The 16,523-nt window shown below is 36.7% G+C and overlaps 1 protein-coding gene, 1 long non-coding RNA gene and 1 pseudogene across 3 annotated transcripts; 1 reads left to right on the top strand and 2 right to left on the bottom strand.

Moving 5' to 3' along the window:
• Nucleotides 1-2,821: 2,821 nt before the first annotated feature.
• On the top strand, nucleotides 2,822-9,584 carry LOC110153095 (interferon-inducible GTPase 5-like; annotated as a pseudogene).
• On the bottom strand, nucleotides 4,657-5,922 carry LOC129409206 (uncharacterized). The gene is made up of 3 exons (XR_008632280.1): nucleotides 5,552-5,922; nucleotides 5,250-5,345; nucleotides 4,657-4,924 (listed from the first exon to the last, which is right to left on the bottom strand). It is a non-coding gene; the product is annotated as an uncharacterized LOC129409206 (long non-coding RNA).
• A 59-nt stretch (nucleotides 9,585-9,643) lies between the features above and the next one.
• Nucleotides 9,644-13,992, bottom strand: LOC129409205 (potassium voltage-gated channel protein eag-like). Of its 2 annotated transcripts, XR_008632279.1 has the most exons (4): nucleotides 13,819-13,992; nucleotides 12,928-13,051; nucleotides 12,644-12,749; nucleotides 9,644-11,242 (listed from the first exon to the last, which is right to left on the bottom strand). XR_008632279.1 is itself a non-coding variant. In XM_055154570.1 (3 exons), the coding sequence occupies exons 1-3, from the start codon at nucleotides 13,832-13,834 to the stop codon at nucleotides 11,089-11,091; spliced, it is 294 nt and encodes a 97-aa protein (XP_055010545.1). In that variant the 5' UTR covers nucleotides 13,835-13,992; the 3' UTR covers nucleotides 9,644-11,088. The 2 variants fall into 2 exon arrangements, 1 of the variants encoding a protein (XP_055010545.1); XM_055154570.1 differs by lacking the exon at nucleotides 12,644-12,749.
• Between the last annotated feature and the right edge of the window lie 2,531 nt (nucleotides 13,993-16,523).

The following is a 16,523-nucleotide window of genomic DNA, read 5'->3' as shown; positions in this document are numbered from 1 at the left end:
TTCCATCTTTGAACTGTTGATGAAGGTAAATGATTTTTTTTTTTAAATGTATTTAAAATGATAAAAATTTGCTTGGAAGGACTGACATATTTTATAGAAATAGTTTCCTTTCATTTTGAAGTAATATTAAAGTATTCGGAAGAAAAAATCCTGCACCTTCTACTTGTTTGCACAATTTTCCCTCCGTTACTTTTCCCTCCGTTACCATGACCTTTCTTCATAAAAAATCTCATGAGTCAAAAAGTAAGAGGTTTTTCAACCTAATCTTGTACCATATGGTAGAAAACTATATGAAGCAAATATTCAAACCAGTTTGTTAAGGATATGGAAGTGAGAACCAAGAGTTATCACTGTTTGGATTTATTGCCCAAAAAAGTGCTGCATATTTCATTCCCTCCGTTACCGACATGAGTTTTTAAAATTTTTTTGTCAACAACTTGAAAGAATATCACAGGTTTAACTTGACCCTGTTGGAGTGTAACTCTTTCCTACATTCTGATACTTTACTTATTTCAATAGTCCCTCTAGTGTTCTGAATAAGAGACATTTGAATGTCACAAATCTGCCCGTTTCCCTCCGTTACCACTTGACCGAACCCATAAATGTTTTTGTGTTTAACTAAATTAATTACCATGTAGAGTAGATACAACACAAAGCTAATAATTTATTTCAAATTAGAAATGATTGATTGATCAGTGATAAAATGTCTTTGAAAGGGTGTTTATCACCTTTAATGACCTTTAATAAACTTTTAAAAGGCAAGATGTTGGTGCGTGGACAGACTGTAGCAGAGTCACAGCACACACATAATTCAAAATCATAATAGAATCTTTTGAATGGGAAAAAGCTCTCACTGCTCACAAAATCCTTGAAATCTGGAAAAAATTACCCAGCCACAGATTGGGTGCCACTGTCTGTCAAACTGCCACAGGGCGAATGCGGCACAGATGTTTACTTACACTAATAGATAATAATAATAATAATAATAATAATAATAATAATAATTACACTGACTGTGAGAAATGACTAGAGAAATTTGTGGTGGAGTATAGACTTGTCCTACCAATCCATTAGTCGAATAAAAAGGGAGCTATTCCTTATCTCTTCATATCTGACCCAAACTGTATTCACAAGACTGCACCAAGTCTTAGGAAACAATGTGTTTATAAAAAGACAGATTAAACCTTTGAATCATGAGTTTAATCTGACTTTTTACAGTTAAATACCAAAACTTCAGCTCACTCCTTATTGTCTAAATGAAATAACTAGTCGACTAATATACATTTTGGTTGACTGAGACTAAAGGCCTACAGCCCTACACGTCTATAGCACCGTCTGGTAAAAGTACAGAGTCACTTGGAGCTGTCTCTGGGCTCTATTATTTTGTGTCTATGGTAAATGCCAGTGTTTATTTGCCCCTGCGCTCTGCCCCAGGAGACCCCTCTGATCCAGGCCTAATGGCACCCAAGGGAGTCACACCCAACGGGACCCACCTGAATTATTCACAAACACTCACTGGTATTTAGACTGTATAAAACCTGATTTAGACCTGGTTTGGATCTTGTTTAGACCTTGGTTTAGATCTGGTTTAGTCCTGCTTTCGAGCTTGGCTTTCCTCCTGCCACAGATCTGCTGACCCTCCCTGACCAGTCCTCCTGTGAAACTGCACTGAGACCTTTGACTGAGACACAAAGGCCACTGAGACACACACTGTAAATGTTACTGCAGTAAAACTTGACTTTCCCTCTGAATCAATAAAGTCTCTCTCTGGTTCCTTTAAACCTGGTTTAGACTTGGTTTAGACTTGGTTTAGACCTGGTTTAGACTTGGTTTAGACTTGGTTTAGACTTGGTTTAGACTTGGTTTAGACTTGGTTTAGACTTGGTTTAGACTTGGTTTAGACTTGGATTAGAACTGGTTTCTCTTTCATTTTGGAGGTATTTTCATAACTTAATCATTTATAGTTTCTAGACCCAATCATAACCTCATATCTATTTATCAGGCAAATAATGACTCCTCCTTTTGCTCCATGTGTTAAGTCACTCCCCCTTCAGAGTTTTACAATTGTATCTTGCTTTTGTACATTTATGGAGAGTTGTCATGTGGGAGCACGGATGATGTAGGCTTGTGGGAGGAGCATTGCACAGCATCTTACAGATAACTGTAAAGAGAGTTTGAATAGAGCCTTGGAGAGATTACTAAATTACTCAAACATGCATGGATGACGTCTAAAGGCCCATGTATGCACCACTTTCATATGTAAATATCTATACATTCTAAGAGTAGTAAACGTCACTGCATTAAACTTTTCTAATGTCAAGGTTGTGTTCTCTTAAACAATCACTAGAGGGTGCTAAAAGTCTATAAGTGAGAATTTACCAAAATGGACAAAATAGAGCAACAAATAAAAAACAACATGAAGGCGCCCACGACAGGTTTCAGAGCAGATATGTTGGAAAAGAGTCTAGATAAATGAGGTAAGGGAAGAATGTATTTGTTTTGCAGTTTGTTTTAGTCACTTTTTGAAATGTTTGGCTTTCACTGTAGAGCTGTGTTCATTACTGACCCCAGTGGTTAGCTCATGTACAGGTCTGTTGCTAAAATTCCAAGGAGATGAACCAGATTATGGACACGTCCATTTATATCCATATGAGTCTAGAAGGTAGCATAAATGAGCCTTAACATCTCTTCAACATTATGACATGGCAGAACGTTAAACTAAACAAAACAAAAAAAGATAACACGTTCTTCCTCTTTGTGGGCAGATTTGAATGTTGTCAAAACAAATTTGTCCACTTCCAGTTCATATCAGTGGGTGTGGTTCATTATAGAGGTGACTGAGCACTCATCTCTCAGACTTCAGACTGGAAGATCAAGGTATGATTTTATTTCAATATTTCTAGGCATGTTTTTTAGTAATTGATAAAAAAAAAAAAAAAAAACATTATAATTTAGAAAACCTGAAAAACCTGAATGGAAAACAATGAAGCGAGAAGAGCAGGAATTGGTAGAAAGGGACTTCAAATTAAACATAACTGTAAACACATCACAGGACATCACCCTCAATAGGCTGATCTAATCTTACTGTAAAGTCAAATTGTGACATTTCTAGATAGTTAGGTGATGGAAATGCGATGTAACTGTACTCTTGAGTGTATGGTAAAAGAGGATTCAGGTCTGTTGAATTTTCTGTTGATTGCTCCAAGTTTAAAATCTGTTGCCTGGCAAATCCAAACTGATGTTTCTCTGTGTTGTTTGTACAGACTGATATCAGTCTGGTTCCCACTCCCTCCACTGTGTCTAAACCCTGCCAAACATGTTTGGGTAATCAGATTTTTTTTTTTTTTCAGTGACACAAACAAAGGAGGTCATTGGTCACCTATGTTTTATGAATAAATAAAATTTATCTCACCTCAGATTAACAGAGTTTAGTGATTGTATTTTGTTAAATATTATATTCTGTTGTCTTTAATAAAAAACAAAAACAGAAACAGAAAAGAGTTTTAAGTCTGAAAAATCTAGAAAAAAAAAAAAACAATCTGTTGTGGTCCCAGTTCAGACTGGCAGTGAAAGACAGGAATAAAGTTGCTAAACATGGCACTAGAAATATCTGTAGCATCAGGTTTGCATTTTTATTTTAGGTTTGCATTTTTATTAGACAATGCAGTGGTTTCTCTTTCATTATGATGGTCATGTCAAGGGCCATCCCTGATATTTTCATAAAAAAAAACAAAAAAAAACCCAAAACATTTAACTTAATCTTTTATTTCTGGAACCCAGAGCTTTTTACATAACAACAAAAATGTGAATAAAAATTTGACACTACAGGTTTGATTCTCAGTTAGATCAAGTTCCGTCATTGTGTCCTATGAATGTGGTGTCTGTGTGAGTGTTAGTCGGAGGGGGCAATGGCGCAGAATCATCTTCAAGTAATGGCGAGGAGAAAATTCAGTTTGTCGACTGGACAAAAGTTAGTTTGGTTGAAGACGTTTCGCAGCTCATCCAAGCTGCTTCTTCAGTTGTGGTCAGACGCTGGTGGACACTTCCTTATATCTGCAGGGAGGAGCTAAACTACACTGAAACTAACACACACATTTGCTTACAGTTTCTGTTTGTTAGTTCGGTCTATTGACCTGTACAGGGTGTGGGGTTTAATTAGCAGAACAATTCATGGCCATAATGGAGCTTCCACACCTCTGGACCTGACCTGGACTACACCTGTTGTTCTCTTGTTTGTTTTGATTTAGGTTTGAGGATGGAGTTGTAAATAGGAGATAGATGGTGTGAGATGGATCTACACTGTAAACCCAAATTAGTAATCATTACTAAAACCGCGCGTGGTAAGTGATTGCACTGGGATGTCTAGTTTTTACAATATCAAAAACTAAACAAATCAAGCTCTGTTTACATAAAGTCTTCTGTCCAAGGTAACCCATTACTAAAGAACTTAAGTTTCTAAAACTAATGTAAGTAAAAGTAATTAACTAACCATTACTTGTGTATTACAGTAATCATTACTTATTTTTATCAGTATGTATTTCTCATATTTATGAGTATTTATTGATTGTTTATTATTTATAATAATTAGATGCAAATTATAAATCATCATATTTTTTTAAATAATTGACATAAAATGACAATTTTTTTCTCACAAATTTATTGCAAAAATAGTGCAATAATAACATGCTTAAACCTGAATAAAGTGCAGTCTTCTGTTTGTTCCCTGTAACAGCATTTGCTTTTGTGTTTTACATTTCACAATTCAAACAAGGGCTTATAAGGGTTGTCAGCTTGTCCATAACAATTTCACCCTCAATGATGATTTTCAGACTTGCTGGGGGAAGATCTGGTGTTGGAAGAGAGACACCTTCAGATTTACTAACAAGATCCCAATGTCCATTTGGCGAAAGGATTCATCACCATCCTAAAGAAAAACAAAAACATTAATGCCAGAAACATAACCATTAGTGAATGAAATTACTGAACTACAACAGACTCAATAAGAATGACAAAACATAAATTGTATGAAATTCAATTTATGCTGACATGATAACTATTTGGTCAAGCATTTTCAAATGTTCAAACAAATATTTGAAAATCAATAATAATCTGACTTTAAGATAAATAATATTTATGGAATGGCTGGAGCTCGTAATGTATAGACTACTTTGTCAGTTTTGGCATATTCAAATTATACAATAAATGTCACATTCTAAAAGTTTCACATTACAAACAAAATGTGCACTTACAAAGCTTCTAGATTTGAAGAATTCAGTGGGATTGTCTCCGAGTAAGTAAGGAAGCCCTCTTAGTGTGACTGTCCTTTTTTCAGTAGAATCCAGTGACTGTAAGACAGAAAATGGATACTGTATGATAAGTTAAAAGAAATATACAGAGACGCAAACACTTCTGTAAATATACATTTAATCATTAACATGAACTATGTATTTTAATAAAAATTAATTATCTTTTTATCCATTTTAGATTAACTATGTTATGAACTTATGCTTTTACTGCACATGTATTTTTATCCGGGTTACAAAAGTTTTACCTGCATTTGCTGCAAAAGCTGTGCCAACTGTCACCCACGTTGCCCCTCTTAGCTTTAAAACTTTCAATAAAATGGGTAGTGTGGTTATCAAGGGCAGAATAAAATTCCTGGTGCAGGTCTTTTCCCACAATCCTTTTGAATTTCAGACAAATCTAAAAAAAAAAAAAAAAAAAAAAGAAAAGAAATTAGTGTTCTGTAGTGTCTGAGGTAGTAACCTCTCTTATCACAGCTGAACTCACAGTATTTACAGCTCCACAGCATGTTGGGTAGTCACCTGTAAAACACAAAATATGTTTTAGTGTTTAATTCCAACCAAATCTTATATGCAATTTTGTGGTGATGATCTAAAAACTTGAACTCCAAACTCTCCATTTGCATCTGTTCTGTCCTCTAGTTTTACAGAATGAGCAGATTTGAATGTTGTGACGTCAAAACCAACTTTATTTGTTTGATAGGTGTGGATAAATATACGCAGACTTTAGACTCTTATCTCTCAAACAGAGAAAAGGTGACTGACTGGCAGGATCAAGGTAACACAGTGATTTACTTTTATATAATTAGACATATACTTTAACAGAAAATATTAAACAGTTGAAAACCATCAAATTGGCTTAAAAAAGTTGGTAAACATGACACTATATTGTTAATGTGGACAATATGAAATTATTTGAATATTTGTGTCTTGCATCGCTCTTCCAGAAAGTCGCTCTTCCAGAAAGTCGCTCTTCCAGAAAGTCGCTCTTCCAGAAAGTCGCTCTTCCAGATAGTTGCTCTTTCAGATAGTTGCTCTTTCAGTTAGTTTGTCTCATTTTTGTGACTGAAAATAGTATTGGTAGTTTTTTTTTAATTAAGAGCTCCAAAGAACAGTAGTGCAAGTGTATTTATTTTCTTTTGTTATTAATTGAAAATGCCTGGCTGTGTTATGTTTATTTTAAGCAAACTTAAGCAAACTAAAACAATAGTTTCAGGGGTCGTCCCCCCCTCCAAGTTAGGCAGTATGCAACACTATGGTGTTCACTGTAACTATCTTGTCTAGGAGGTTAAGTAAACAAATGAGTTGGGGATTTACACTATAAATAGTAACTAACATCAGACAAAGTCAAAATAGTAAAGTGTGAGAACTGGTAATAACAAAGCCCTGTAGATGAAATAAATATAAATATTTGCCTCACTGCAACAATAGAACAAGTTAGATAGCATTCCTTTTCAGTGTATGAATTCTTTCATTGTGTGTTACAGAATACTTAAGATTCACATGGCTCCTTTTTGTTCTCAAAAACAACTTAAGGTTAAGGTTGTGGAGTTCTAACATTGTTCTCAAGTGCCCCATGTGACTGTCAAGTTGACCTTTTAAAGATTTTATAGATTTTTGGTGTATTTTTGGATTCTGTTTAGTGCAAAAGTATCCTTTTCCAGATCATGATAATTTTATGCATGTTTTACACCTCAAGCTTTTGCATGAATGAGTTTTAGCAGAAGTTTTAGAGGCTAAATGGACCAAGCAAAACTGAAAATAAATTATCAAGAAGCAACAAGTGTAACAGCACACAACTGTTACGAGCGCCTCATAAACTACATTTTAAAACAACTACAATAACTTACTGATAAAGCCATAGAAACTTTACTGTTTCATAACATTACAAAAAACTAAGTTTTTAAGCACATGCGCGTGAGCACGTGAAAAGTGCAATATTTCAACCTTATGTCCCAATAGGCCCAAAAAACTCTCATAGACTGTTCACAGGCATTCGTAAAGGTCACTGTGATAGAGCTTTTAATTATAACTTGCTTAGGTCTTATCATCACAAGAACATTATATAAATATCAGACCATCGTTTTGCACAGTATATCAAACCATCGCTCCACACAGTGTATACGACCATCGTGCCGTGCAGTCAGACCATTGCTCCCTACAGTCAGACTATCTCTCCATACAGTCAGATCATTGCTCGCTATAGTCGGACCATTGCTCCATCCAGTGTATCAGACTTTATCAACTTTTATAAAATTACTCTGAAGGGCTAAAAAGGCTACAATGGCTAAATGTTTTTTTTTTTTTTTTCTGTCATGTCATCTGCAAATTGTATTTTTGACAGTCTCGTGGCCACAAGTGCAGCAGGTGAAGAAGAGCAGTGGGGAAAGAACACAGTCTTGAGGTGCCCTAGTGCTGTCAGAAGTCAAACATGGAGCTTGAAGACTGGGTGGATGGTACTGAGGACAGTAAAATGATGTTAAATGATAATCATATAACTCATTATAATTGTTGATTATCATTTCTTTTTTCAGTGGCAGTCATGGCTGAACAGTGGAAAGAAGAACTTCAATCTGATCTTCAAAACAATGACCAGGCTCTAGCAGCTGGAAAGGCTTTGAACTATTTAGAAAAGCTAAACAATCTTCCTGTGACCATTGCGATCACTGGAGAGTCAGGCTCTGGTAAATCTTCTCTGGTGAATGCTCTGAGAGGAATAAAAAACAAAACACAAGGAGCAGCACCTACAGGTGCAGTGGAGACCACGATGGAGCCCACAGTGTACCTCCACCCACAAAACCCAAAGATTAGAATATGGGATCTGCCCGGGATTGGTACCACCAAGTTTACAGCTGACAAATACCTGCAGCATGTGGGGTTTGAGAAGTACGACTTCTTCATCATCGTTTCCAGTGATCGCTTCAGAGAAAATGATGCAAGACTGGCTCAAGAAATTCAGAGGATGAATAAAAAGTTCTACTTTGTTCGATCCAAGATTGACCACAGCATAAGAGATGAGAAGGACGGTGACCCAGACATGAAATGAGGAGGATCTCCTTAAAACCATCAGAGATGACTGCATTAAAGGTAAGCGTCTTTGTTTGTTTGGGTCTACTCTACATGTTCATCTATCTTCTGTTTTATTTTGATGCAGGACTTCAGGACCTTGACATTCAGTCTGCAAAGGTCTTCCTGGTGTCCAGTCTCAGACTTCACTTGTATGAATTCAATCTGCTGTGGAAAACCTTAGAGAAAGAACTTCCTAAACACCAACGAGATGTGCTGCTGCTCGCTCTGCCAGTTATCAGTGCAGAAGTCATTGATGAGAAGAAAAAAACTTTAGGGAGCAGAATAAAATGGCTCGCTTTAACATCTGCAGCTGGAGCAGCTGTGCCTGTCCCTGGTATTTCTGAGGGTCTTGATCTGACCATGATATTAGGCTTTAGTGTTGCATGTCTGAATTCACTGGGTCTTACTCTTGATTCTTTGCAGAAAACTGTCGGATGTTAGTGGGGTGTCTTTAGATGATCTCAAGAAAGAGCTAAAATCTCCTTTGGCATCAGCAGATCAAGTAACCAGAGATTTGGTGCTAAGAGTGCTGTCCATGTCTGCCACTCACATCACAGCATCAGCTTTAGAGGAAGGGGCCAGGTTTGTCCCAGTTATTGGAATACCAGTTGCAATGAGTCTTTCAAGTTTTACAACCTACAGAGCACTTTATTACATACTAAACTCACTGACAGAAGATGCACATCGTGTTTTCATGAGAGCTCTGGGGTTGAACACAGGTGTGTAAAAAAAAAAAAAAAAAAGTAGATTTGCCAAGATCTTAATGATCACAATAATTCAGGTTTTATGCAAATTGTTTTAAATTATAAATGTTGTGAAGTTCTAGCAATTAGCTGCTGTGGAAGGATGAAAAATACATTAACATGAAATATGAGCAGACAGTCTATGCTGTGTTAAAAGTAAATAAACACTGCAAAGACTACTTAAGACTAGGAGTGGGAAGAGAGGCAAGACGAGACATGAGATTTTGGAATAATTTACTATATACTGAAATAATCGGGACAATGACATGATTTTTTACTTAATTTCATGATTTTTAACCTGAATTGTTATTATTATTTAGTTGTGATTGTATTTTCATGCATTATTATAAACTTATACATCATAGCCTAAATGCATTTAAGGCTTTAACACAAACTTAATCAATATTTCTTTATCTGAACACTGTATATAATAAAGAAAACATTAGAAATTGAGAAATTGTATTATTTTACACGTATGTAACACTTTAGTCAATATTAGTATTAGTTTGATCATTTGACCATTAGTTTATACTATATCAGTACAAAAATGCAGAAAATAACAGTGAATTAAAGTTCAAACTGTCATATCTGCAGCCCGTGTCCAACCAGGAAGTACAATTTAAACTAAAAAAAACAACAACAAAAAAACAACAACAAAAACAGACTTTAAGTAAAATAAAAACCAGACTTTAAGTAAAATTGTATTATTGTAATGGGATGTTTATGGGTATTAGAACTAGAAAACATTTTAAAAAACTAAAATAAACAAAAACAAACAAAAAAACGCTGTCCGAAATGAAGTAACCAAAAGGCTAAGGCAAAGAAATTTATACAGAACAATTGTCCATCTAGTGTCTAACAACATCAACCACCAACGCTGTCCCATTCTGTAACAGTGAAACATATCTGCTGCCCTCTAGTGGCAACGAGGGGGATGCACAGGTCACTACAATTAGCAAAACTCAACTTATGCAATTAAACATCACTACATAAATAAGAGAATGGTTAAACATAATGGTTTGGTATAAAGCAACAGAACAGTGAAAACAAGTAGCTGCAGGAGTACATTTATAATATGCTAATAAGACAGTTGTAAAAGCCACAAAATGGGATGTAAACAAGAGAGACAAATGTGTCAGTGACCACAGAAAAACATATGGGCTAAAGCTTGACTAAACATGGTTAAAAATCTGGACTACATCAGGACTAAACCAGGATTATAACTGGGCTAAAACTAGGAGCAAAAATAAAACACAGACTACTTAAAGTTAAAGAGTTAAATCTGTTTGTTTGGGACACAAAGTAGGAAAAGTAATTTTGTAGGCCGATACTACATGTAAAAGGAACTTCTAACTTCAAAATAATGTTACATTCCCAGTACAACAAGCACAATAAACATGCCTGCCACTATGTTGCACTATGGTTGCCCCCTGCTCCTGACAAGTTTAACTGGAGAGACTGAAGGATGGATCAAATGCAGAGGACACATTTCACTACAACAACAATAAAGTATACCTTACATTAACACTAAAACTGCTTCACAGAATAATAATCATACTTACATGAAGATATTATGCATAATAAATAATGAAATAAAAGTAACAAAGTAAAACAGAAACATGTGAGAATGCAGAACAAGTAGTAAAATACTTCTGCTGTAAAGACCATCTGGTTCTGTGTAGTTAGGTTGAAACACAAAAATGTTAATGATACAGGAGAGTTCCAAACTACAGTAGATAGAACATGTGGAATCTGGACTCTCTTATGCCCTCTTATGGTGGCCTTCACTTGGTGGTGGTGTAACACCTCCTAAGGGCTTCACACCGAGCACGACAGGTAGGTTGGATCACCAGAGGATTGACTATAGACAGCAAAGTTCAGATTTTATTACAATAATCTACAGCCGGTTTAAAAGGGACTGAACAGGTCAGGAGTGGGAGAAGTCCACTGAGTCTATCAAAAGGGTTAAAAACTTAGACATAGTCCAGAGGTCGGGGCATTCGGTCAGCTAACGTTACTCCATGGCAGGCAATGATGGCTGGCACAGCTGGTGTGGCACTTTGTCCCCAGTGTGCCCCAATTTCACCCACGGAGTGGCCGATATGTCTACAGACTGCCCAGGACCTCCTGAACAGACGACAACCAGGTAGAAGAGAAAGCATTCGGTTAGACAAAAGGAGACAAGTTAAAGCCAATTTAACCTTAACCCCATTATTTCTAGTGCATCCCATTGCCATGTGGTAAGCTGCTTTGTACTGACCTGAACAGGTGACAACCAGGTGTGAGAGAGTTGTCACCTGGTTTGATTGGACTAACAGAGTCTAATCAAACAAATTCATAAGATTAATCAAATTTGGTGCTTATATTCCATCCCCCTCAATACAATATAAGCACACTGAGTGGTCTTGATGTAGAAGTGAACAGCAGGATGGGTCAAGATCAGAAGGGAAAAGCCAGATGGTCCCATGTCAAGGCCATTTGATTGAGAAGGGAAACAAAGATGTCCTTCCTCATCTGTGACCTGCAACCTGGACACTGCACTGACGTCCAGATGAGAGCCATATTAATTCTGGGAACATGGGGTGTGAGGAGTCCTGAAAGATCTTGGTGGCTCTCCTTAGGATTTGTTGCTCACAGAATAAAGGAAAGAGATTTTACATGGATTTGGTAAACCATCTTTACAATGTTCTGCAGCCTGCTTTTATTCTACACTAAGATGCAAGTTGGAAGTTGTACCAGCAGATGAAGGAGAAAGTAAGAGTGGTCTCAGTGAATGAAATTGTAAAAGATGGACATTGATGTGATGGCGGATATTGAAGGAATTCAGCTTCCTTAAGAGATAAAATACTGTATAATATAGTTTGTTCCTTGGTACTTTTTCTCTTCTGCTATTTTCACAAGGTCACCATGGATAGTTGTTGTCTTTTCTACAGCCAGACCTCTTTGGACATTGGAAAAAGTAATTAATATAACATCACAGTTTGGACCATTCAGGTACTGAAATGCACAGGTTTCAAAATAATAACAAATTAGGACCATTACCTCAGCCATTAACAATTTAAAACAAGATATTATAGCTTTTGAATAAGAAAAAGTACAAAATGTTTAATGCTCAAAAAGTAGATGTACTTAATTAACCTAGCTTGCGGTGACCAGATTTTCAAAATCAAAAACTGGGACACTCCCAGTTTGTGGTGGTTGGTAATAATAAATTGTGAAAGAAGTGTGTAATTACAGAAAACTGTTCTGCTGTTCTGGCTCATTCATGACTTATTCACCACCATTTTCTTTGTGTTTTGGTCATTTTAAAGCAGCTTTTCTGTATTTGACCTAAACAAATGACAATTTATTCCTCTCTTTACTGTTGGCAGGTGTTAAAATTGGTTAAAAACAGGGACACCAGGGACATTTCTTGTGTAAAACGGAATTCATAAAATGGGAAGTTGGGGAGTAGAGGTGTAATAATGTAGTAATCGAAGACTCTGTTTTCTTTATAAAAAATTGTATTATTAAGACGGATTGACCCACCTGTCCCTTCTCTCCTAATAAATCCATGCTTGTGTCCCACCTTCTGCTTTAATGCGGAGGAAGTGAAGTTTTGTCGGGGTAAAAAGCGCAGCTCCCTCCCTCTCATCTGTCAGAGGCAGCGGGACATTGGACATAACCACCACGTTTTTATAGTTCAGTCCTGGTTCAGTCCTGGTTCAGTCCTGGTTTAGCCCTAGTTTAGTCTTGGTTTAGTCCTGGTTTATTTCTGGTTCAGTCCTGTCAGTTGATGTTACAGTTTGTGTGTTGCAGTTGCGTGCTTGTACCTGCAGGTGGAGCTCTTCTGCATGACCTCTGCCCTGTGGAACCCTGACAGTTTACAGAATCCATCGTTGCTATAGACGACGGGCCACTCCACGATCTGAGCGTTCCCCAACAGGAAGCTCGTCTCTGCAGAAGACAACACACACAACAGCTCAAAGAACGTCCTAAAGCTGCAACGCAACACTTGTCTCATGGAGGGTCTGCCACCTGCTTGTCTCCATGGTGATACTACGGGTTCGTCTAGATAGAATGTTCCACAATATGGCATTAACTCTACCTATTTCCATTGAGACAAGCAAGTGACAAGTGATTTACAGGTTTGTCAAAGCTTCTCAAAACTCTGCGTTGGAATTATTCATTGACTTCACACTCAGTAATGTAAGCAAATAGCCACAACTGCCCTGGGACAGACTGATGGAGACGAGGCTGCCAATCTGTGAACTTGGTCCGAGCGGGAATCAAACCTCTGACCTTCGTATTGGTGGCTCTACCCGCTGAGTCACTGTTACTAAACCTAATTAAATTTGGATTTATCAGTAAGAAGAGAGATGCAGGTGGGGACTTGAGAAAAGAGCACATGGTCATTTTCTGAACTGTGACGCCTCAAATGCAGGACAATACAAGATCATGTGAACACTCAAATCATGCTGGGGGTGTTCTACATGTCTCTCTATGGTGGAATGTTCAGCAGTTACCATGGAGACACAATGCACGTTGCAAACACTGTCAAAATGTTTTAGGTGTAAACTAAAGAACTGGTTTGATTTAAATAAATTATCATTGGGCCCGGTCAAGCAGAAGTAAACAGCAAGGTCAAAAATTCAAGTTAATGCATCTGATATAAAAATGTATTCAACAGATACATATGTACTCTAGTTTATTAAACTGTTGACCTTTTTTCTGTACCATTTTTGGTTCTAAAGTTCCATATGTTTGATCTTGAGTACTGCGACCGCTGAAGGAAGGACCATGAGACACTGGTGACCACTGGATACACTTTTACTGGTGGTTCTGCACAAATGAAAGAAAAATACAAATCCTTGTCACATGTTTCTCCATGTACGCAGCTCATCAGTCCTCTCCTTAGTAGCATTGGGCAGACTGCGAGCTCATACACTGCATATGCATTTGACATACTTAAACCTCTTTAAGCATTTTAAACCTTTTTTACATAAAATAAAACATGAATTATAGTATTTTAAAATGTCCCATAGCACATGAATTAACATCTTAAACACAATGCACATACCTGCACAAATTAAATAAAAACACAAATCCTTGTCACATGTTTTTCCATGTATGCAGCTCATCTGTCAGCAGGAAAACACACATGGTGAAGGCTGAAACTAGCTCTCAACTACATGTGATTACAGTAAACTTGAACAATACAAACATGAAATTACTCCTACATGGTTCAAATTATACAAGTGGATTTGTAAATGATCAGTATTTATGTTGTACTATGAATTTATATATATATATATACATTGGGAAATAGGCTAAAATCTGTCTGAAACCATGAAATAACAATAGAAATTGAATTGAAGTGAAGGATTTGGTGAAATTCAAAATAAAAACAAAAGTAAATTTTCCTTACATGTTACATTTACAACATACAAACCATAACTACATCAGCTGTTTGATAATATAATGCAGGTTTGACACATTTGTTTACGTTTTACAAAAACAAAACTTAAAACTGCATGACTCAGTTGCATAAACTGTTAGCACTGATAAGCTCGCTTCTTGTGTCCTGATGCAGTTCAGCTTCTGTCGGACTAAAGGACATGTGTCAGTGGAATAGATGTGTTTCTTTCTTTGACAGAGGAGGTGTTGATGATGGTGAGTCTGTTCTGTTCATATTGTAGGAGATATTTCATGTTTAACTTTTCAGCGACCATACGTGTGCAGGTCATACAGGTGCAGATTAGTGTGCAAGTTTAGTGCAGTCACTCATGTATAGTCACTTTATTTATGTTGGCTACTGTTGTGATGAAAAGACTGAAAAGTATTTGTCTTTCAGACGCATTCGCACTCAACTTTACATTGCAGTAACCGGGATAGTGCGTATACATGCACCATGACAAAACCGGGATACTCAAAAAACTCGATCATAACTGGGATACTGATGTGCATGTAAACGCACTCATTATAAACAATGCACACCACACCAAATATAACACGCTTGTATATTGGCACGCTGGCACTGTTCCGTCCTTGCGCTGGTCATTGTTTTATCTCTGGGGACACATTGAACAGAAGTAGATCTGCATCTTCTACAGTTTTTGAAATAAAGACAGACAGGAGGAGACTGTTGATAATAATATCCTGAAGGAGAACAGGACTTTCAGTGCTTTAAAATAGTCACTGTAAGTTTTTTTTTTTTTTTTTTAAAGTATTTTATTAATTAAATTTTCAGTGTTTTCAGAGTAATTTCAATAAAGAGTAAACACCGTGGGACTTGAAAGACAGATATTATGATGTAATGCTTTGTAATGACTTTCAATTGAAATTCAAGCACAGGTTTTCTACATATCCCAGGTTATTTTTTCTCTCCAGTCCATCCATCTGCTCTTGGTTCCGCCCTTCCGTCAAATTTCAGAACCTTTTGTGACCAACGAGCCAAAACGTTTGCCCACCCCTGGTCTAGAACGTAGCATAAATGAGCCTTAACACCTCTTCAACATTAGGCCTATAACATGGCAGAACGTTAAACTAAACAAAAAAAAAAAAATAATAATAATAATAATAATAATAACACGTTCCTCCTCTTTGTCGGCAGATTTGAATGTAGTCAAAACAAACTAGTCCACTTTCAGTTCCTATCAGTGGGTGTGGTTCATTGTAGAGGTGACTGAGCATTCATCTCTCAGATTTCAGACTGGAAGATCAAGGTATGATTTTATTTTAATATTTTTAAGCATGTTCTTAGTATATATAACTTTATTTACAGACTCAGGGTTAGTAATTGATAAAGATATCAAAAGTTAGAAAACCTGAAAAACCTGAATAGAAAACAATGAATCGGGAAGAGCAGGAATTAAGGGACTTAAAATTAAACGTGGCTGTAAACGCATCACATTAAGGTTTGTCCGCTGGCCCGGGGCAACTAAAAGTTTGTGCGTTCGAGTGCTTTCCTCTGCCTAGTTGCCCGAGTGGGCAAGTGAAAATACAGCGACACAAATCTATTCCCTTTTTAATACTAACTATTTATTTGGTTGAAAAACGAAGAGGCAGGTTGTCTAAAAAAAAATGTGTTACGCTTTTGTTTTTTTTTGTTTTTTTTCCGTGAGCTGTACTTAGACACTCCCTCTCCCACTGAGACCCACTGAGGCATTTCCCCTCTCTCCAGTAGTGCCACACACATTAATTATGTCTCCTTAACCCATCACGGAGCGATGACAAGCGCGAACAAAGAGCTAAATTTAAACAGTCCAAACTATGTTGTAGTTTTCTTCATAAATGCGTAAGTTTTCTTCATAAGGGTATATTTCCAATTTATTGATATTTTTATGTAAATTAATAACCAATATTATTAAGAAAATACTTTTCAATCAATGAATTACTTTATATGTATGTTGATCCATATTTTAAAACA

This window comes from Boleophthalmus pectinirostris, unplaced genomic scaffold (assembly GCF_026225935.1).
Source record: "Boleophthalmus pectinirostris isolate CB_2022bp ecotype Guang Dong unplaced genomic scaffold, ASM2622593v1 HiC_scaffold_10, whole genome shotgun sequence".
NCBI classification, from domain to species: Eukaryota; Metazoa; Chordata; class Actinopteri; order Gobiiformes; family Gobiidae; genus Boleophthalmus; species Boleophthalmus pectinirostris.
This window is presented reverse-complemented; position numbering and strand designations above follow the sequence as displayed.

Coding starts and splice junctions, on each gene's coding strand:
- LOC129409205 (XM_055154570.1), bottom strand. Junction 11,243..12,927: donor CAGAAGAGCTCCACCTGCAG/GTACAAGCACGC, acceptor TCGTCTGTTCAG/GAGGTCCTGGGCAGTCTGTA.